The 24,399-nt window shown below is 41.5% G+C and overlaps 1 protein-coding gene across 10 annotated transcripts in view; it reads left to right on the forward strand.

Moving 5' to 3' along the window:
• Positions 1–24,399, forward strand: part of trpm3 (transient receptor potential cation channel, subfamily M, member 3) — a 162,905-nt gene that overhangs the window by 57,632 nt on the left and 80,874 nt on the right. For all 10 annotated transcript variants that reach the window (XM_076890779.1, XM_076890774.1, XM_076890775.1 and 7 more), the window contains exon 2: positions 24,003–24,082. In XM_076890779.1, the coding sequence (XP_076746894.1) occupies positions 24,003–24,082 (80 nt within the window). The remainder of the gene's footprint in view (positions 1–24,002; positions 24,083–24,399) is intronic.

Genomic DNA, 24,399 nt, shown 5'->3' on the forward strand with positions numbered 1-24,399 from the left:
ATCAAAACATTTTTGCCTCAGCACAGCTGGGCAGCACTTAGCTGCTTCTGTGACAACTTATCCAGTCTCTCTGAATACTACATGGGGTCATTCTGACCTTCTATCTCACTCCCAGACAACAATGAACACTCTGCTAATGAAGACGTAGGAAGGCACATAGAGAAATTAATTCCTTTTAAAGAGGTTGTTATCAGCTTTCCTTTTGGCATATCCCCCCATCGCTATGATTGGGGAAAAAAGGCTTTGTTAAGTTTTGAAACAAAGTTCCTAGAAAGTCAAAGATGCCTGTGTCTCAGAAGCACAGTAAAACTCTTTTCTGCAGAACTCTGCTGGCTCTCTGGAAATGTGGAAAAAAGACATGCACACAGAGAGGCAGGTAATCATAAAGGTTGGAAGAGTTTGCCTGTGCCGTATGTACAACCCAGTGAAGTGTGTCCTAAGATATGCACAGGTTCCATATAAATTGGACAAGTGCAGCTTGTGGAGCAATGAACAGCTGTGTGGAGAGATTAAAAGCAAGTAACAAAAGTTGCATTGTTTGTTATCTTCTTAGTCTAATGCAGACCTTCCCAAAGTGTGGGGCCCGCCCCCCAGGGGGTGGGGTGGGGGGGGGGGGGGGGCGTGGTATGAAAGGGGGGGGGAAGAAAAAACAAAACGCTTGGACACTGCTAGCACGGGGCACCCACAGAAATGCAAAGCAGGAGATGAAGCATCGCTGAATATGTTTCCAAACCAACTTCATTCTAAGCCAAAGACTAGAAAATATTGTGAAGCATATCTGCCCTTTGGTTTCACCTGTATTTTTGGAAAAATGCATTGATAGTAATCTTGAATATTATTACACATACAGTAAAATAATCACACCGTGACGCCTCAGCCTTTCTAATTAGAGGGACAGTAACTGTGTTTGTATATGTTAGCGTGTAAAACCTGAAGATAGTCAGATTAACAGTATTTTGTCTCTATCTGCCATTCTGCAATTCATCTCATGTAAACAATAACGTGGCGCACAGCGTGACGTGAAAAAAGGCACATACCTTTGACGTTGCGGGACGAACTCTGTATTCCTCGTCCACACGTAAACGGAAAAAAGGAGTTTTAAAAAATCTCAGTTTTCAGTGATTCGAAACGACGTTTACGTGTGGACGAAACAGCCGCATTTTCAAAAATACCCGTGTAGGTGTGGACGTAGCGTAAAAGAGTTAGTAGTTTACTTTCTTACTACCTGTAATTTATTGCAGGTTACTTGTATTTGCTTAATTGTTTACTAAATGTTTGAGGTGTGAAAGAAACCGCACATTTTTCTTGTAAAACAAAGGGGGGCCTAGCAAAAAAAGTTTGAGAACCACTGGTCTAATGATTGTAGCATATACTCAAACTCCTCATGAACATGTTAATCAATCTGGGTGAAATTTGCTATGTAAACTGCTCAGGGTACCCGGATTAATGGCACTCTTCAATCCTTACAGATTACATGCATTATGTGTAGTAGCTGATCTCAAAACAAACAGCGACATTACATGTAGATTGTTCTTTGTAAATACATTTGGTAAACAATTTTTAGAGTAGAAAAGAATAAATGTTTTGCACACTACAGAACTCCAATTTCATTATTTATTGCATGTAGTATTATATGATGTTTCGAGTACGCCTACTATTTATCAGACATAGAAACAACTTTTAGTTCAGCGTGACTGGAATGTGTTGTCAGGCATATCTGTTAATAAGTGTTCATCAAACCGAGACCCTATTAGTCCCTTTAAATAGTTGCTTTGTCTTATTCAATGACTATGTAGCTTGCAAATAAGATAAAGAAAAATATCTATTTAATCATATTAGGAACAGCCATTTTGCCTTCTGACTGTACACAGAGATATAATGAAGATAAAAAGAATAACAGGATAAATTAATTTACATATCTGTGTTTTAATATGTGAGTGAGTTGAACAAGCTCCATAGGCCTGACAGTGAATTTATAATTAATTCTGTGCCTTAACGCCTCACTTCACTTGCAAGTCCATCAGATTTCTATGTCCGTCTGTCTGTGTCGCTGTCTCTATCTGTATGTTACCACAAACAGTCCCATACATTAAAAAGAGGAGACCCTGGGTGAAACAAGGGGTAATGTACACTTAGAAAGACACAGAGAGGGTCAATAGGATTAGCATTGTAGCTCTGACCAAAGATTCAATACCAAGTCTCTTACCCACACGTGATTTATTGTCTACAGCTCCCATACAGAAAACCTTTTCATTTTTCAGTTTTATGGCCTGTCAATCCTTAAAACAACATGTATTACTGAAAGTATAATGCATCTAAAAAGGAACAGGAGGTCTATAAGTCATGTGTGAACTACATCTTCATTCAGTTCACCTGGATTTTCGTTTTTTGTATGTGCGCGTCTGTGTGTGTTTTTTTCGCTCTTTAGTACATTCGCAAAAAATAATAAAATCCACCGTCGATTGTTAAACACATTTGCATTTATTTTGTTTCGACAAAGCTGATGTGTGACAGGCTGTTCACCAAACACTGATAGAGCCGTGTGCACCCAGATCTGTCAGCACCATTACTCGTCTGACAGCTAATCCCCAGGCTGATAACAAATCACCATAGTATGCGCCTTCCATGGAAAAGAGCATGTCACAGAAATGTCAACATGGAATAATTTGTTAAACTTTGAAGCTTATGTAATGGTAATACTCAACTTAGGGCCTGGGAGCCGCTGGCCAGTGTCAAATTTACTAAATAAAATTGTCTGAGGAAGTACCAGTTATGCTTAATGTCGTATAAAAATTTTAATATGTAAGCAAAGACTATGCAACTAAGATGCAGTTGCATCTGTGGTGAATCCAGTATATCAGTTAATACTGATAAAAGAGCTCGCTACGACTTTTTTTGTTGTTTCGGATGTTAAATATTATTGTTTCTCTATTAACTGTCCATCTTCCTCTTGTCATTTTCCAAAAGTATCCCTTGGGCAAAAGAGGTAAGCACAAAACAAGTTATCCCTGAAATATCAGCTTCCTCTGTAATTACAAAAAATTGCATAACACAAAAAAGTTTTTAGTGTGACAGTGAAGCAACAATGAGATAATAAGAAGCCCGCAGGATTTTTATTTATGATTTTTCTTCAGTTTTGTGCACAAATGTCTTACCAACTGATCTGGTGTCAGTGATTTAGTTTAGAAACAAAGAAAAATTAATGAAAGCACAAAAAAGTTCCAACCTTTCTTTTAAAGCTTTTACTCTTTTCTTTTCCAAAAATGTTATCACATTTTAATTCCAGTTCTTTGGTCACAGTCTGTGTTGTTTTAATAGATTACGGGGCCATTTATGATGGGAAGGTCTATCAGATACCACCGGGCATATAGAATCACAGTGGATAAATGAGCCGCTGGTCTCTTCATTTGCTTTTTATCAGTATTAAAGTTCCTTCTTTTTATAAGTCATTTCCGTTTGCCTGTCAGAAAGAAAACAAAAATGTTTGTAGGCAAATGTGTAAATATCCTTTGGTACCTTTTTCTCTGTATGCGTGTGCTGCTGTATCCAGAGATCACCACTCCGGTTCCTAAGCTATGCCTGAGGGGGCTATGGGAGGGGGGGAGCACAGGAAGCATGACGGGGATCTTCCTAGTTTTCAGTAACCATGGTAACAACATCCTGCCCTGCCAGGATCTATGTCAGTGGCGCTGAGATGGGCTACAGAGACATGGAAGAACTGGAAGATGGCGGGAATAAGAAGGACCAAAAGAATCAACAGAAATTGTTTGGTTTACCTCTTTGAGCCTGACTTTACTGTACAACGTATTGTGCTTTGACGTAACTGTTGTTTAGACTTATTTAGAGCTTTATTAATAATTAAACAGAATTTCAACATGAATTTCATGGAGATGAAATTGTGACTTCCTTCCTCTCTTCATGTGTAAGTTGACTCCGTTTCATTTATGGGTGTCTGATCAAGTTTACCAAACAGCTTATCGATCCAAAGTACTGATGGAAGCTGTCAATCTATGATTCAGAGTGGGTGCAGGGATTCAAATCTTATGCAGGACACTGTTTTTATGGGGTAGTGGCAAGGTCTGGCTATAGTTTTACTAGTTTTGGTAGAGGCACTGTGTGTTATTTCCTAGTGTCTACGTGTGTGTGTTTGTGTGTTGTGAAATAATGCTGAAGGCACGCCAGAAGAGGAAACTTGTCAGCTGTTCCTACTGCGCTGAAAACAACGGGGAGACAGACAGATGGGGGGGGGGGGGGAAAGATGGATATTGTGTGTGTTTGTATTGGTGTGTCTTAATGTTTGTGTGTGTGTGCGTCTTCTGTATTTGTGCGACGTTGCGAGTGTGAGAAATGGATAGAGCTTCTCAGTTCTCCATCAGCTCAGTAACCAAAAATACACGTTCGAGTGTGCTTAAAAGAATCTGTACGACGCTGCTCGTGTTTCCAACAATGAGATGTTGTGTCGAGGAAATAATTTGTCTTTTGTTCGATGCTTAGACACAGGCACGCTCTTAAAAAGAAGTCATTTCTTTTCCATTTATTCCGTAACAAAACATTTTCCTTCTCAATAGTTCCCTCGCTTATTATAGCTTCAATGTTTCATTAAACCTATTGATCACACGACGATGTCAAATTAGAGCTCAGACAGTTATGCATGATTAATGTATTTTGTAATGAATCTAGCAATTTTAGAAAAAATTATTTATTTATTAATTTGTTTCTTTTTTTAAAGCCTTTTAAAATACTTAACAATGAGATTCCCAACAAGCAGATTTTGAGTTTCAGTAGGGAAGCCGCGCCACAGTTGTCGCTCACAGTTCATGTGGTTTCTTTCTTTCTCTTGTCTTTCACTGCTGTGGTCACCTACTTCCCCACTCACCTACAAACAACAACCTCTATTTCTCCATATTTTCACAACACGATCACGCAAACACATCAGCTCAACGGCAGCACATTCACAACAACCTCACAGCACGCACAGACTTGCAGGACACATAAGCAAGCCACGCTTGTTCATATTAGTGAATATTCACACACATAGTCAGACTTATGGAGTCTCTCACCACACTTCTTTTTCTCTTTCTATTTACAAACAAGGGATGTTTCCATATTCTCTCCACCTGACTAAACGAAACACCCAGCATACATCATTAGACATACACGCACAATTAAGGGCATGCTGAGGTTTGTCACATGGAATGTAAATGGAGCTGGCACCAGAGGAAAGAGGTTAAAAATATTTAACCAGCTTAAAAAACTACAGGCAGATGTTGTTTTATTACAAGAAACTCACAAACCTGTCACAGGTTTAAATGAACTTAAAACACCTGAGTTTCCTAACGTGTTTGCAGCCGGTTATAATTCTAGACAACGGGGAGTAGCAATTTTAATACATAAAAATGTTAATTTTACAGTACTCGATACAGTTATAGATCCAGAGGGTAGATTTCTAATTATTAAACTATCAATATTGAACAAAAAACTATGTATTGTTAGTATATATGGTCCAAATGTTGATGAACCCTCATTCTTCCACGGTTTTTTTAGTGCACTCTCTGAACACCTTGATTGCACACTCATTCTTGGCGGTGACCTCAACCTTGGACTAAATGAAGAAATGGATAGGCTCAACACAACAGGAACTCAGCGTAATTGGCAGTCCACAAATATAATCAAACAGTATATGAACGACTTTGGTCTTTGCGATGCATGGCGCTCTCTTCACCCCACCAGTAAGGAATATACTTTTTTCTCGCATGTTCATCACTCTTACTCTCGTCTGGATTATTTTTTGGTCAGCAGCTCACTGCTGTGTGACATTTCAGACACTGAGATTCATCCTATAGCTGTCAGCGATCATGCTCCTGTATCTTTAACACTAATGCACAAGAATAATACTACGCCAAGTAAAAACTGGAGATTTAATATATCACTACTTAAAGATGAAGACTTTATTAAATACTTTAAAAAGGAATGGACTTCATATTTAGACTTTAATGACACTCCCGGAATATCTGCTTCTGTTCTATGGGAAGCAGGGAAAGCTGTGATGAGAGGTAAAATAATTTCTTTCTCATCACACAAAAAGAAAGAAGAAAACAAAAAGGAATTAGAAAAAAACATCAAATCACTAGAAGAAGCCTACGCGTCCCACCAAGATCAGGAAACATTGAACAAAATATGCAAAACAAAACTAGAATTAAATGAAACTATTAATAAAAAAACACAATTCCTTATACAAAGACTTCGCTTGCAGAATTTTGAACACAGTAACAAATCAGGTCGATTTCTAGCTAACCAGCTAAAAATAAATAAAGAAAAAATAACTATATGTGCTGCTAAAGATTTATCGGGGAACACAATATATGATCCTGGAAGAATAAACAACATTTTTAGGGACTTCTATGAAACTTTATACTCACCACAAATAAACCCATCTAAAAATGAAATTGATCTGTTTCTTGACAACGTAACTCTTCCAAAATTACTAGACAGTCAAGCAATGGAACTGGATTCGCCACTGACGCCAAGTGAACTCCAGGAAGCCCTGATAAGTATGCCCAATAATAAGGCTCCAGGTCCAGACGGCTTCCCTGCAGAATTCTACAAAGAATTCTGGACAATTTTGGCACCAGTATTCCACAGCATGTTGCAGGAAATCGAGGAAAAGGGCAGACTACCACCAAATATGAATTCTGCCAACATTAGTCTCCTGCTAAAACCAGGCAAAGACCCTTTATTTCCCTCAAGCTATCGTCCAATTTCTCTTTTAAATGTAGACCTTAAAATAATCTGCAAAGCTCTCTCAAAGAGATTAGAGAAAATGACCCCCCTCTTAATTCATCCTGACCAAACTGGTTTCATAAAAGGTCGGCACTCCTCAACAAACACTCGTAGATTACTTAATTTAATAGACTACTCATACGATAAAAACATCGAAACCATAATATTATCTCTAGATGCAGAAAAAGCATTTGACAGAGTTAATTGGAAATTTTTATTCGCAACTTTACACAAATTTGGTTTTGGAAACTCTTTCATAAACTGGATAAGAATATTATACAATTCCCCAACGGCTCGTATCAGAACAAATGACCAGACATCCTCCAGCTTCTGTCTCCTGAGGGGCACCAGACAGGGATGCCCACTCTCCCCTTCACTTTTTGCAATTTTTATCGAACCTCTAGCAGCAGCATTTAGACAGGCTACAACAATTAAGGGCATAAAATGTAAGAACATAGAACATAAAATCAGTCTCTATGCGGATGATGTGTTGCTTTTTCTGCAAAACACACAAACCAACCTCTCTGAGGTAATTACTTTAATAAACTGGTTTTCAAGAGTTTCAGATTATTCAATTAACTGGCCAAAATCTACAGTTCTCCCCATTAACTGCTCCTTCCATAATTCTTCCTCTGCCCCACTGCAATCCGGAAATATTAAATATTTAGGTATTAATGTCTCTCCTAAGCTTTCAGACTTAACTAAACTAAACCACATCCCACTTCTAAAGAAAGTAGAAGGCGATCTGACTAGATGGAAATCTTTACCCATATCACTCATGGGAAGGGTCGCCACTATAAAAATGATGATCTTGCCAAAAATAAATTACTTATTTTTGATGATCCCTAACAAACCATCACAAGATTGGTTCAGATCTCTGGATTCATATATTTCCAAATTCCTTTGGAAAGATAAACCCCCGCGTATTAGCTTAAAAACGCTACAAAGAACCAAGGATAAAGGAGGATTAGATCTGCCTAATTTTCACCAATACTTCTTAGCCAACAGGCTTCAGTTCATCTCAGAATGGTTAAAACATACCTTCTTAGTTGAGCCCTGGCTAGATGTTGAACAGGCACTATGCAAGGATCTAGAGATTTCAGACCTACCATTTATTAGCTCAAACATCAAAAGACATGAATGCTTTAAAAGTATCAACATCAGCTTTTCTCTAACAGCATGGTGGGAGTTTCTAAAAATAACGGAGTCTTCATTAATCCCATGCAAACGTACACCTATCTGGAATAACCCTGACATATTACAAAACAATAATATGATTAATTTCCCAGAATGGAGTTGTAAAGGAATTAAATACTTAGAACATATATTAGAGGGAACAGAATTTATTCCATTTGACAGACTAGTTAAACAATATGGGATCAACAAGACAAGGTTTTTAGAATATCAACAAATTAAATCCATAGTAAAAAAGAAATTTAACCTCAGTCAAGTTGAATTACAAACACCACTAAGTGCGGCACATTTTCTTACTCTTAAATCCCCCAAATTATTATCTAAAATATACAGAACACTTTCTAAATTAGATGAATCAATATCCCTTCCTACTGCAAAGTGGGAAGCAGATTTATCAGTCAACCTAGACCAAAACTTCTGGTCTCAGATTTGCTTAAAAACTTTTAAATTAATTAAAAATCCCAGTCTGCAATTAATACAATACAAAATACTACATAGAGTGCACTATACAGGTCATCGGATGTTCAAGATGGGCTTTACATCTTCCAACAACTGCTCACACTGTCAAGGCAATACACCAGACAATTACATCCACGCTCTTTGGTTCTGTCCACCAGTGCAAAAGTTTTGGCGCGAGATATGTGAAGACTTATCAAAGTGTCTGAAATGTAACATTCCAACTTCCCCCTTAGTGTGTCTACTGGGCAGCTTAGATAATGTCACTTCAGAAAAGAATATAGCCCATATGATCTTCACTGCCCTATGCATAGCCAAGAAAACAGTCCTCATGAACTGGAAAAATAAAAATAATCTTAATTCTAACCAATATAGAAATTATCTATTAGATTACATTAGTCTTGACACAGCCTCTGCCACCACATTAGATCAATTGCTCTGGGCCCCTTTTATCAGCTCCATCACCTAGTGGGGGTGGGGGGTCATAGTTTGGTCCCGCCTTCACTGTTGTGATTGGTGAGGGGGTAGGGACAGGCTTAGGGCGTCGGGGGGTTCCCCGGAGGCATCTTCCTTGGGGGGCTCAACCCAGGGTAGCGGTCACGTCCGGTTGGGGGCTCTGTTGGCTCTCAGGTGACTGTTTCCTCGCGGCTGCGTGCAGCGGGGCTAAGGGAGGGTCTGTGCTGACGGACGTGGGTTACTGACCTGGCAACCTGGCTGCCCCTGGGTGGGTCCGGGATGGGCGTGAGGTTCTGGGGGCGCTCCGTCTCTGGGCTGGGGCCCGGGCCGGGCCTCGGGGGCTTGGGTCCTGGTTGGTGTGTTGCCGGGGTTGTGGGCGGGTGGGTGCATGGGGGCCCGGCCCTGGAGCAGGGTGCCGCCGGTGCGTCGAGCCGCCTGGGGGGCTCTTCAACTGGTGGGGGGGATGGTCACATCTTGCAGGAGCTTTCTTCTCTTCAGGAACTCTCTGCGGGAGGGGGAGATACAGGAGAGGTGGAGGAAGATCTCAGCCTGGGCGTTTACCGTCTTATGTAGTCTGGAAGATGTGTGGTTGGTGGGGTGGGTGCAGTTTTCTCTGTGGTGGGGTTGGGTGGACTGTCCAGGGCTCTGTGAAGCCGGAGGGCGCTACTGCACTGGGCCCCGGTCTGATGGGCCTGGGCCCCCCTTCCCTGGCGGGTCGCGAAGGGTGGGAGTGCCTACTGGGGTCAGCGGGGGAGCTGGCCCCAGGGAGGGGTTACCTGCCCCTCCCTTCCTTCCCTCCCCATCTCCAGCTGCCTCCCTCTTCCCGCTCCTCCACAACCACTCACACATGCAGGGCCTTGGAGTGGGGGTATGTCACCAGGGTGCAGAGGAGGCTACCCCCCCCCCCCCCCCTGTCCCCTTCTGGCTGCCTCTGCCTCAATTTTATCCCACAACTTAGACATTCACATTATTCACACTCTCATTACACATACATATAGGATCTTGGGGGTGGGCACAATCACGGAGTCCAAATTACCATCAGGGTGTATACCTCACCCCTGACGTCGTTGCCCACCTCTCAATTTTAAATACACTTGAGGGCTAGCAGGAGGGACTATGCGCTTACCTGCTGCTCTCTGGCAGGTAGCTCCATGCCCTCCTGGGTTTTAATTGCACCTTAGAACACATATGCATCAACACTACAATGAGCGGGTGGAGGGAGGTTTGGAGTCTTCTCCCACCCCCATTCTCTGCGGCCTGCTGGAGCGGGGGGGCTAGTAGGAGGAGTTGGCCGTCCGACTGCGGTCTGGGGTGTGGGGCCTCCCTGCTGCTGCGGAGTCGGGGTGGTCTGCCTCTCCCCACCGCAGGGAAAAGGGTAACACCACCTGGGTCTGGGTGCAATTCCCCCCTCCAGGGGCAAGGGTACCTAGACCCGGTTTGTAGAGTACGCTTGGGGAGTGTGATTGTGTGTACAGCGTCTCTTTATGTCTGTCTCCACGTTGGTTGAGTGTGGAGTGAGTGCATATGAGAGCATGAGGGTGGGAATGGATGTTTGTGTCTGTGTGTGCCCGTATGTCTGTGTCTATATGTCAGGTTGGGTATCAGACGCCACCTCTCTGGGGACACCTCAGGCCCTCCAAGGTTTGGAGGCCTATCTCCACCCACCACCACTTCCCCTGCCGGTGGCGGACTCCCTCAGGTGTCGGTGTGTTGGTGGTTCTTTGTATCTGGGGGTGGGCGTCCGGGTACACACCGGCTCACTCCTTGGCGGCCGCTTGTCGGGGCCTGGGGCCTGGGGCTCGCTCGGGCCCCTTTGGAGGTGGGGTGCCCCCGGCCTCTCGGCCTGGGGCTCGGTCACTCAGGCACAGCTGGGGGCCGGCGGAGCTCACGGGCGCGTCACTGCAACTCCCCCTGACTTCTGCTCCGCGGCTGCTGGGCGAGCCCTCATCTGGGACTCTCCTCAGCTCTTACTGGAACAGTGGCGCGGCTGCCCCTCTGTTGGTCTTCCATGGTCTCTTGTGTTCTGGGGGCCTCTGGATGTCTGGAGTTTTGATCTCCTCCATACCCACTTCACACCCTGGAGGACGGGGCTGTGGCCCCCCCACACTCCCTAGCAGATCATTACATGGAGAAACCTTTGGAATGCAAGCATGCTGATCCACATAGGTATGCACACATGGGTATTCACAGACGCGGACTAAAGCTTTCTTGGCTGCTGCCTCAAAGCACACTGTGCGCTGTCTATCTTGCGTGCTGCACAATATCGTTTATTATTTAGTAAATATTGATATCTATGACTAGCTAGTTTATTGTGATGGTGCTTTGTTTTCTCTATTATTATGTTGCTCTTTGTTGTTTGCTGTCTCCTCTGTTTGTTTTTTTTGTTTGTTTTTTTTTTTCTCCATACAGGTGACCCAGGAGTTCTTTTTTTTTCTCTCTCTCTTCCCCCCCCTTCTCACCGTCTCTTCTCCCCTTTGGTTTTCTTTCTTTCTCTCCCCCTCTTTCTCTCATTCATTCCCCCTGTCCTATTTATTTAAAAAAAAAAAAAAAAAAAAATGACAAAGGATGAACTGAAGCTCTGCCATCACGTAATGTCGCATACTGCTGTTTCTGATGTCATTTAAAAAAAAAAAAAAAAAAAAAAAAAGGGAAGCCGCGCCACCGTTTGATCGCTGCACTGGCTCACAGCATTAAAAATGAATCAATGGATATGTACCTCAGAAATACATGCATTATATTAGTGGGATAGTGAGAAACTGAAAGGACAATGTAAGGAGAACAGACAGGTTCACAGGGAAATACTATGAGCCTTTATGGCATTTTCCTTTTATCTGCCACCTCTCTCTCTCTGTCTCGTGTTCCTATCCACAGACACACATATTTTAAACTCTCTGTTGGCTGGAATGTTTTGGTCACATGAGAAGCAATTTCACAGCTGACGGTCTGAACCACCTCAGCACCTGAAACTTCATTACGGCACACTGGCTGGTCTGCTGTGTGCACATAGACACACGCACATAACTTGGCATGGCGAGGCGCTGCAGCTCATGTTCTGGTCTCGAATGTGGCACTTCATAATAATGGCGGTGACATGTTGAGTGCCCAGCTCATATTGCCAGTGGTGTCGTAAACAACATATCACTTTGTGCAACAGCAAAAGCCACAAAGCAATGACGGGTACAGCATTGCTGGACAGGCGGAGATACAGATAAGATAAAGCACGTGCAGAGAAAGAGAACTAGTGTAGTCGCTGGGTGACGATATCTGATTGTCACCCACAACTCAAAATTTCTTCAGTGATTTAAAACAGGTCTTGCTCAAAGGGCCCTGGAGCAACTATTCAGAGCACCACAGTCAGATTTAAAGACAGCATATAAAAGATGGACGCACCATCTTTGCTTTCTTGGTGTTTTGGAACCAGATGTAACAAGCAAGAGGTGATGTGAAATTCGGAAACTTGAATATAATAATAAGTACCAATAAAAGAATAAAGGTGATAGAACAGAGAACATAAACAAGACAACTAAACTAAACGACATAAAAGCACTACAAAAATGTGTATACCAAAGTGATTCTGCGAACCTTTTCTTCTCAGGCAACTGATTCAAGGGGGCCTAAAGGCGTAAGCACAATCAACCTAGGACTTTAGCATAGCTAGAAAAAGTCCCACCTGAGGATCAAAAACTGATCATATCCTCATTTTTGCTATGTTGGTTGGGACCACATCTAGACATCCACTGGACTACTCTGTGAGTAGGCCACTCTCACACAATTGAAGATTATGTATCGGAATTTCAGGAGCGGGAACACGCCTCCAAACACTCTCCTTCCGGCCCTCATCTATATAGGTTCTCCCAGTTCTGCAAGCTGTCATTCACGTTTACGTGCCCCACCCTCCTTCCCCTTTTCAATTCTTTAACTTCTTCACTTCTGTTTAGTACACGGGGATCTGCCAGGCCCGGGAGCCATCGCCAGTCCCCTTCGAGGCCTTCCCCAAACCGCAGCTGAATTCATGTCCAAGCGTTCACCTTTACCTACTAAAACGTTGTCAAACGTAAAATGAGGACGTGGGCCCAGCTAGTGAATAGTAAGTTGCTAATCACAACATGGGTCTACCACAACCATACCCTACTTCATCCTCCTTTTTGACTTTAATAGAGAATATATTTTACAAAATAAATCTCTCCACGTGTCCTCACCCAGGGGGCATCCTTATCAGATAACCAAACCTCCTCAACTGGCTCCTTTCGATGTGGAGGAGCAGCGGTTCTACTCTGAGAGCCAGCCACCCTTCGGAGGAAACCCATTTCCGCCGCTTGTATCCGCAATCTTATTCTTACAGCTCCTACAGCTCATGACCATAGGTGAGGGTGGGGATGAAGATTGACCGGTAAATCGAGAGCTTTGCTTTTGCACTCAACTCTCTCTTCAACACAATGGAATCGGTGCAGCGTCCGCATCACTGCAGCCACAGCACCAATCTGTCTGTCAATCTCCGACTCCCTTCTCCCATCACTCGTGAACAAGATCCCGAGATACTTAATCTCCTGCACTTGGGGCAAGAACTCATCCAATGTTTATACAATCTGACTTATTTATGCAATCACTGCTGGCCATTAGAACGAATGTAGGTTTGCTTCACATCATGAGTAATAATACTCGTCGACCATTTAGGGTTAGAGAGAAAATTCAGATGGTTCCTGATTTTGCTCCTGGTGTTAAAGTTTTAAGACATGAACACAATGTTTCAGACCCAGAAGCTATGACTACCTTTTAGTCTTTAGTCTACTGACAGAAAGTCATGTTGACATTAACTTTCTAACCAGCTATATGTCAAAGTTCTGATAAACAGTGACTGCAAGTAAACTTGCCATAAAATTACAGATACGTTTAGATAACATTGATATTGTATGTGAATATATGCAAATATAAATTAACATTTGTTAAACATTGAAAATAATTTGCTTAACTGCTCTTAGCATCTGCTTAACATCCTCTGTGTTACCTTCAATTGATGTTGGTGGGACAAATGCATCACTCAGTAGTTGGTTAGTTGGCTTGAGAAACAAAACCGCTAAGAAATCTGAAAAATGCCAACAGAACACAGAAATTTGCAACACCCAGTGCGGTACGGTATCAGTGAAATCTAAAACTACAGATCAAACCTGAATGAAAGCCCATCTGAAAAAGTACAAACTTGGTCTTTTTCCTCTTTCCTCCTTTCATTCCTTCTATGGGCTGCCATCGTTTCCTTCAGCCTACACTCTTGACGCATGTCAGTCAATCCCCAGTTAAATAAAATGACAAGTCATCATTAGACTGACTGCATCTAACCGGCTGCTTGCTGCGCTTGTCATTCACTCTGACTTGTTGCCTTTCACTCTCTCCCTCATCACTCTGCGTCTCTGCTGGCTTCCCGTTTCTTATTGGGTGAAGATTCTCACTTTTCTGCCCTCATCTGGACGCACATAAACCAGATGAATTCATGTTTCCTTTCATCTGTCTGTCAGTTTATTACCCCTCCCTCCACCCGCTTCTCTTTTGCTCATTTTTCACCTTCATTTTAGCAGCCATGAGGAGGCATTAGTGCACTTTTCATAAATCTAAACCTGAATTCCCCCAACCAATATCTGCAAATTAAATTAAAAAAAACAAGAAGCTACAAACATGACTAAAATCCAGCTTTTTTCATATAGTATGAACATAAATACACACAGCTGTGATAACTGTGCTCGAAATTGCTGTCTCTTGCCTGTACAATCTCTCGCCAATCTTTGGCTTTATTCACTGAGGGTCTCATGCGACATTTTGACCCTCATAACTCACACACATGCTCCCTGACACAATTCAATTTACAGCACATCCTCTCTCTCTCTCTCTTCTGTCTTACTGTACACCCTTTATCTTTAACCACCACTGCCTCACCCACGCTCACCCGATATCTCCCGCATCGCCTACATCTGCTTCCATCTTCCCCGCTCCCTACCTCCTCATCGACTCTGATGCTGAAATCAGCCCCCTGTCTCCTAGTCCCCCCCCCCCCTCTGTCGCAGACAGAATGACCATGCCAGTGTTGATTAGAGCCCGCATGGCCAGATGCTCAACTAGGCTTAGCACAGGCCTGTGGGAAAGAGTACTGCTTATTCTAGCCTCAGGAGATGGATTGAAAATGACGGGACCTAAAACAAGCAAGCATTGTCTTGTTACCTTCACATATTCAACACGCACAGGCACACAAGTCATTGCATGTAATATATAGCAGACAAGTTTTATTCCTATGTATTATATTCCTAACGAATGTGATAATTACTAATGTTACAGACTTATTGTTGTTTAAGTGTACAAGTACACATGTTCAGTTCGCTGTGATTAATTTAAATATCTAGTTTATCCTTTAAAAAAATTGCTTTATAACATTTATGCAGACCATAGTGAGGGATAGTTGTAACATAATGTTCTCTTTTTGTGAAAACGGCCCACTCCTTGAGTCCGATTCAGGTGATTTTTGGAGCACATATTGCTACAGCACTAAACACTGCCATCTCACCAAGACAGTAATTTATTGTAGATCAGATATGGTTGATACCACTGAGCTTATAATTACAGTATGTCTAGCTGTACCCATTTCAGTGATGTGGATATTCCCTCTTTTTAAAAATCACAACATGATTTCTTCATGTCACATGAACACGGACCACAGTGGGAATGTGCACTTAGGCCAATATCACAGAAACCCATTAGTAAATGAAATGTTGTGGAGGGTTATTTAGAATTTTTATTCAATTTTATATAAATCAGACCTGGGACAAACTTAAATAAATAAAATATGTGCTCCTGTAAGAGTTTTACTGTCTGCACTCTTGTAGGACGTCACATAGCTGCAGTAGAATCAATATATTTGATTCAGGTCATTACATAAATCGTAACCTGTCGTAAGTCTTTCATCGGGATGACAGAAATCCCATTCCAGTTCATTTCAGTGAAGGTCTCCTCAAGGCCATTGAGTTTAAAAATCAGTGACAGATGAGGCTGATCTGGTATTAGTTACCCAGAAAGATTATAGATAAACGACTTACATTATGTAAACCGACACTGGAGCTGGAAATCAGTGTATTCAGCAGTTTGCCTAATTTAAAGCGCCTTCTACTGAAGAGAGCTATTATAATTAAAAGTGCTGAAATGTGCATAAGCATTAGCGTAAGATTTTTAAGGCTTTTGAATAATTTCTTTGAAAGCAGCCAGTGTAGAGGAAAAACAAGCCAGATTTCAAAGAGTAAAGTGCTTTGTTTGCCCTTTTTTGTCAGGTGGATAATAAATACAATATGTGCAGTTAGGCAATCCAGAAAGCACTGATAGTCTTGTTATACAGTACCTCAAGTTTGGATGCATTGTGTGTAATTAAAAAATTCCCAGTGGCACCTAAGGAATTATTGGATTTAAACAAGTGTTCTGTGTTTACCTTTGGTGCTTATTAATGTTTGGAGTTTTCCTAAGATATGTTTTAAACTTGTTTCATGGTTCTAATTGGACAGCATAGGGAGCATGATGAAACTGTTGGCAATTGCCTGAAGGGGCGGATATCCTCTGTCTTGTATTCACAAGCTAATTATACTTTCCGTCAGATACTATGAGAAGTCAGAGTAGTGTCTATATTTCCCACAAAATTCCTGCATACTGGGACTATTACAGTGCACAGTGAGCAGACGGGCGACAGAGAGAGAAAGTTCGGTTTGAGCTGCTCTGAATTTGCCTGTGTGTTGTGCAATTTTCTATAATAGTGGAAGGAGAGCAGTGGAACAAATCTGGAAATGTCTTTTTGGGATTCAGGCCTTTCTGTTATAGGACACACCAGTGCAAAAAAACAAAACACTTTGGTTATCTTGTGTGTTTTACATAAGGTAGTGGAAGCGACTACGAGATGTTGATCAGAGATGTACATGTGCAGTGGTTTATTTTCTCTAACTTTAGTATAGTTAAAAGTACACATAGAGGCAGCTGATGGTAGCTGCTCATACCTGAACTAATGAATAACTAAGTCAAAATAATCACTGGGAATGCATGAATGCACAAATTATTACTGACGTTCCTGTAACTCAGCTCGGTTACTCTGTTGCCATTTTTCAGTTTTCATCTTTTGCATCTCTCTTTAGCTGGAAAATGCTGAAACACGTGGAAAACTCACTTGGTATGTAAATGTGTGGCAGACCGAAACCATGCATGCGTACATGCTACCTGCGCTCTTGGCTACTCTGATGCAGACACCGGAAGATATAACTGGTATCTGCATCAGGTTAGTGAGTGCTGCCTCACTTCACTTCCTCTCCTTGACAAGACCTGCCTTTGGAGGCACTGACCTCATCTTTATTACAAGTACAGGGAGCTGGCACTGGTTTTGGGGGGGCTGGGTTGTTGTTAAGTTACAGTCAAGTGTTGTTTACCAGTGAAATAACTCTTGATCTTACAGAGATCACTGTGCCTGTGGGATTAGTTATAGTGGTTTTCAGCTTATCCTTGTTGTATAGGTTAAAGATACCTCAGAGAGAGGCAGAGAAGTACAGATACCTGTGTTAAAAAGTACTGAAGCAACTTTTTTACTCAAGTAAAAGTGAAAATCTACTGGACAAAACTACCCAGTATATTCATGCAACATTTGAATAACCCACAGCTAGTATAGCTTAATTTGTTTTGCAGGACGTTTCACAAAATGCAAACAATGCATTTGAACGTTGATAAATTGCTGAATTTGAAATTACCTGACTCTTTAAAAAACACTGCCTTAATTCTTTCTCCTCTTCTGTAGTGCTAGCTAGATTCTGAACTTATGGAAACCTGCACTGCTTCCGGTCCACTTTAACTCCTAAGTATAAATGCTATTAATGATGCTATTGATGTAAATGTAAGGAGTGGAAATAACAGACTTCTTTTAATGTAGGGAGTGAAAATAGAAAGGTTTCAGAAAAATTATAGATACCTGAAAATTATTGTCAAGTACAGTATTTGTAAGTATTTGTACTTCGTTACTTCCCACCTCTGGAGACAGGGATCTAACATATGCTATTAGGTGATCAGCATGATCAATCTACATTATTAGATTTTGTTTGAATTTGTTTCAACCTCAGTGATACTCTGTCAATTCAGAGCATGTAAGAACTCTAGAGACTCCTTTCTGCATACTGACCCTCTAAACTGTTTGCTTTACCTTATCATCGGCGTAACCAGGCCACACTGATCACTCAGCCACATCCATAGTGCTTCACATCGATTTAACTCTGAACTAATTCACTGCTACTATATGCTTATATCTTAATTAGCTTGTGCATCCTACACGCTTTCATTTGAATTTCATCGGTGTGTAAAAGCATCCCACTCGCACCCAGTGTGCTCAATGGATTTGAGGGGACAAGCCAAATGACCTCTGCTGCTCATTTCATTCATCAGATGGAGAATCTGAATGGAAGGTACCCGTCTAGTCCATTAGAGGCTCGTTATTTGGCAGGACCTTCAAATGTCTGTGTGAACCACTATTTACAGTCAACAAAACCAGCAGGCATCGATTTTCTGATTTCTTCACATAGAAGCATGAAATCTTACAGGAAAAAAATGGCAAATGTGATGTTATTGTCAACAAGTATCTCGTAAAGGTTTTTCACTTTGCTTTGTTAGATGTGAAAAATCCCCAGATTTATTCCAGCAGACAATATTACATATATCAAAATAGTGTTGCCTACATATAAAACAACGAAAAATCCATTTATGCACTGTGATAAGGAGACGTTTTGACACTGAAATGCTGAATAGAACTTTCAGCAGGACAGGTTTGTTTAATTGGACCCAACCTGCAATAGATGTGCTGCATCAGAATGAATTGGATTAAATGTAATTGAAATCACGCATTAGTTTTGTAAAGGAAGATCTTTTTTTTTCAGTGTTTAATTAAATGTGCCTCTCGATATCTGGATATATAATAGCAATTAACTGAGTTGTATACTCTCATCCAAATATCAAATAGCATTAGTAACCAAAATTGCTCTATATGCAGTACAAGAAGCTCAGGTACATGGCCAGTTGTCATTGCCAGTTTGCAGGGGCAGCAGTCTAAGCAGAGATACCTGGCCACTTCCTCCAGTTTGTCTGGGGAATACCAGCCAAGAGACATAATCTCTCCAGTACATCTTGTATCTGCCCCAGGGCCTCCTCCTGCCAGGTCATGCCTGAAACATCTCATTTAGGAAGCGCCCACGAGGAAGCCCAGTCAGATGCGTGAACCATCTCAACTGGCTCCTTTCCATGTGGAGGACTCGTGGCTCTACTCTGAGTCCCTCTCAGATGACCAAGCTGCTCACCTTATTGCTAAGTGACAGCCCGGCTACCCTTCACAGGATGTTCATGTATCAGCAATCGTACTCCTTTGGTCACTACCCACACACAGCTCGTGGCCATAGGTGAGTGGGGGAATGTGTGATACGTAAAAATAGATACAAAGGAAAACGACATGCAGGGATCCAGAGTAGATGTTTTAATCAGGCTGAACTTCTGAATGTTGTAAATGTTGTAAAATTGTTGGGACTACACCTCAGTGAAACTTCAGAACAGCCTTGTTTCTGATTATTTTGCTTAGATCCACATTTTGTTGTTGTCTTTAAAATAAGCAATATGAACAATTTTTTGGAAAGTACATTCTCATTCCCAACTGTGTTTTGTCCTGCTTGTGCATTGATAACTTAATTTACTTGAGATTACAGTCTTATGTGCCCAGTTTCCCCTGCCGCTCAAGGTAATTAAACCTGGTATGTATTATCTACACTTCTCTTAATCCGCTTTATGAAAACAGGTTGGAAAATGCCCTCGCACTCCAAAAAAGCACCAGGAAAACTGCAGGTGGAAGGGAAAAACTCATGTACAACTCTGTGTGTGTCTGGGTGTTTGTCACTGAGGACAAAATAAGGATGGTGAGCAGGCCTAGACGAATGTCATATTTCTCCACCTAATAGGCTTGCCTGCCATTCAGACACTCCACTGGGTCTTGATCTCTGACAGAAATGTAGCTAAGGGACACACGCACACATACACATAAAAACCGTTTCTCCAACCTAAATTTGAAGCTTAAACAGGTGAGGTACTGAAGAGGAGTGGATGTGCTCACTGTTTCTGAGAAAGGACACAGACTTTGAATATTTGACAGAGGTCAGACACTTGTGGTATTTCTTGTAACTAGCTAGCTAGCTGGTTTCTCATATAGAATTGTTTTAAAATTATTTTATTCCAGTCCTCAGTTTGTTAACTTAGCAGAGACTGTGGATACACACTATTGCACACACTCAAGTGACTAAGCCAAAATAATAAATATTACTAATCATACTCTTTACGATTAAAAACATGCTTAAAACACACTTACACTTTCAAATTTGATTGTCTTTGAAAGACATTTAAAAAAAAAATCCAGAGTGAAAAAGGAAAAGAAAATCATATGAATGTGAAAACAGAGCCATGTCCCCATAACACGAGTGAAATACCCGCCCACACATCCACACGCCTGCATGCAAACACACACTAACACACACGCACACACATTCCAGCAATGATATCAGTCCCTGAGTAGATCAGTTGCCCGTGGACAGAGAGGTTGCCTGATCAGGTGTGCTCTGATCAAGTTATTTTAGTTGCTTCTAGTTTTTTGGGCAGGATCATGTCTCTAACACCAACATCAACTCTGACTATGAAGGAAAGGCCACAACAGTGAAGCACATCAAACAATACAGGTGAGTTAACAAATCCAGACACATGTGCGTCACACTCTTGTTCTTAAAAACCCCTAAATAGCAGCCTGACCTTTATTTTTTTATTTTTATCATTGATGTACTTGATGTTTATTTACATCAACTTCTCTCTTTTTTAAACTCTATTTGTGGAGATTCTATTTAGATCCTATTCTGGCTGAAAAACTGAAAACGGTGCCATGTGTCAAAGATAACTGAGCACATTAAAGCTTACACAATATCCTATTTAAATCTTTGCTTTGGTATTCTCTAGTTGTCTAATTTTAAATTAAATGTGGGAACAATACGAACGAGAACTCAATTAATTATGTAATTAAGCTGTTATTTCTACCTTAAATTGTTTGGCTTTCAACTTAAGGTAGGAAGCCTTAATCTTTCGTTATAATCAAAAATGTGGCCTGATTGTAACTCATCTTGATTGCATCATATATTTGATCAGCATCTACTGGAATTTATTTTTTTTCCAAAATGCAATATCTTTTTGAGTTATGTCCTTTCTGATGCGTGTAAAATCAAAGTAAACCAAAAGTAGAGATCAGCTTTTCCACTTTCTTTCTTTCATCTCTGAACTGGCAGTATAAATAAATTCATTGTGAGGCACCGAAGAGGTCCACAAAGAGTCGAAGATAAAGATTTAAAGCAGTCTAGGAAGAAAAGCAATGGCGATATATTTAATGTTAAAACATTCTCTGTATACAGTCCACTAGCTCACCTGTATGCTCAAATAAGAGCTGAGTCATTTGTGTGCGTTAAGAGGAAAAGATAAAGAAAAGGGAGCGAGCGGATAGATTAGGTGGCTGATTGGATATGGTTCTCAATTCAGCTCCCTGCCAGGGCCAATAACAAAGAAGAGACACAATAGTAAGGGAGCTGGATGAGAGGACAGAGAGAAGAGGGTGGAGGTGGTGGAAGTGTAATGGAGTCAAGGACCCTTACAGACTGTCAAATGCTGCACACTTGCTGCATGTCAGGCCCAAGACACACATGCACGCATAAGAATCAGTCCAATATTTTGCTAGACATGTCTGTGTGTGCGTGTGTACAAGTGCTCCTTGGCGATAAATCTTAATTACACAATGGAGTGCAGGCCATGTGCCATCTCATCACACCATGTCAAATCTCATAAGCAACACAAAAGAATAGAAGAGGAAGAGCAAGAGCAAGAGCAAGAAAATCAGATGCAAGCAAATGTGTATCTGGTATGTGAAGAAAGAAGGAAATTCAGACCTGCACAGGGGGGATCCAGGGGGAAGACAATCTTTGTATTGGATCCTCTTGGGTAGACCCACTCTGGTCATTACTTCTAAAACCAGAAACTCACCAGCAGCCAATTTTGTGTTGCTGCTGGTGATTTTGCAATCAGTTCAGTCAATATTAACAATTCTAAAAACAAAACAAAACATGTAACCGATCTATTTTGTGCCAAGGGAAGCTGGCGGATGAATACACAGGTTTAGAATGTGAGAAAGAATGGGGCTGGGGGTGTTGTTGTGGCCCGCTGAGTCATCGTGGCTGGGTGATCTGTAAAAAGCAGCCCCATCAGCCCCCCAGAGTAATGGTTAATCGTGGGAAGTCTGGTGTTAGGGTAAGTGTGGCTGTGTGCAGGCCCGGCCTGATTGTGGACAGTTGCGGTGGGTTTTGCCGTACCGTGGTGTGACAGGGCCAGTCAGGCGGATGGGGCGTGTGTTGTTGTGGGGAAAGTCCTGTACAAGCAGCTCTTTGCTCTGCTGGCTGGGAGAAAAGCTGGGGCAGCTCTCCCAGAGTAGAAAAAAAAAAGCTCTGTTCTTTTGTTTTCATGGCCGTTCTGCTCCCTCTGCTCTGTGAGTTTGGGTATCTCATCTGGTTGGCTGAATGATATTCGGTCCTGTTCTGGACCTCTGGTGTCTCACAAAACTTCCCGTAGTCTCTTCCTAGAAACTTTTACTTCCAAAGTTAAAATACAATTACAATAAAAGGGAAAGCAAAGACATTGATCTCTTTTGGCGTGGCATTAAAATGTATCTAGCTTGTAACGAATCAATGAAGGGACACTTAAGCTGACATGCCGATAATCATCTTGTAGTAGCAACATGATAGAAAGCAGACACACACACACACACACACACACACACACACACACACACACACACACACACACACACACACACAGGAAAATACCACCAGAAAACAGCAGTGTTTTCCCTTATAGTGCTGAGGGGGATTTTCAAAGAAAATGTCAAAAAAGATTTAGTTATTTCTCCTTGTGACATTTCACGGTACCTGTTAGCCATCTTACTTTTTATATATTGTGAAAATACAACATTATTATTTACAGGTCACTGTAACCTCTGCCAGAAATTGTTCAGTGCTATCACAATTCTGAGGTTGCTATGGGTCAGTATTTAATCATGCTTCGATGTGTGGAAATATCTACTGTATATAGATGTGTGGCAGATTAGGAGGCAGAGCGGCTCATACGCTAATCACAAGGTCAGGGATTTGATCATCAGCTCCTCCTCAATGTACATGTGGAAATGCCCTTGGACAACATGATGAACCCAAAAAACTACCTTTGATACATCCATCAATGTGTGTATGTGTTTGTGTGTATGTGATCTTAATATTTTTTTTAAAAAAGCAAGAATTATGCCTTGTAGTGTAAAGTGATTTGAGTGTTCGCTAAGACCAGAAAAAGCACTTTAATAATTTCTCTTCCTGTGCTGCACATGTGGTTCCACTGTGTGTCTGTCATGTCTTTAGCGAGGTAATTAACTCCAGTCAGACACTCTGTCACTCAGACCCGGAGCACATGTGTCTCACAAAAGCCTCATTTCACAGGCTGCTTCAAATCAGACGTAGAAACATCTACCCACACCTTTTCAAACAAATGTGCTGGCTACACATATGCACGTCTAAGGACTAGACCTCTGACATAGTTTACCGCTTCAGTGCATTTATCATCCCTTTTCGACATCCAAGCTCTTCATCTCATCTGGTTTGAGATCTAGCCACTGAGTAACATAAAACATTTCTCTATCCGAGTGTCAGTGTTTGAATAATGGGTCAGGGACTACATGTGTCTTTGTGTGTGTGCTGCGTCTGCATATGTGTGTCATTCCACTGTGCTGTGATTTCCGTTCTTGAACAAGGCTGAGATGTTTTTTAAGTATTTTTAAGGCATTTGTTCCAAGGTCCTATTTTGTATGCTCTGTTTGCCATGCAACAAAGCAGGACTCTGAGCTCTTGATGGACTAATGTAAGGCTGTTTTTGCTGTGTGTCACTTCTCCATGTTCAATCCTTAGCTCCTTTATTTGACACTGACTTCTTTTGTCTTTTCTTTTGTCTTGTTTTTGTTGCAGGCACAGAAATCGTGGATAGAAAGAGCATTCAGCAAGAGAGAATGTGTTCATATCATAGTGAGCGCCAAAGACCCCCATAGGTGAGTACAGAAAAGGGATATTAGAAAGTGTTAACCAAAAATCTTTATATCTTTAATCTTTACAATCCTTTGCATCATTGTAGAGTTTGTTGTTTTGCTGTTGACCTTTTAAAACATGTAGAGTAACTCTAATGACACTGCAGGCAAGAGCTTCGCATTAATGAACCAAAACACTGACATTATGCATTTTAAAACACAAATAGGGAATTTAAAGGTACAGTTGTTTTCTGCGGATAATAATAATAGTAATGATCAGTGTTGCCAACTTAGCGAGTTTTCAGACCCCTTAGTGACTTTTTTTCTAAAAAAAAGTCGCT

Source organism: Maylandia zebra, linkage group LG12 (assembly GCF_041146795.1).
Source record: "Maylandia zebra isolate NMK-2024a linkage group LG12, Mzebra_GT3a, whole genome shotgun sequence".
Taxonomy (NCBI): Eukaryota; Metazoa; Chordata; class Actinopteri; order Cichliformes; family Cichlidae; genus Maylandia; species Maylandia zebra.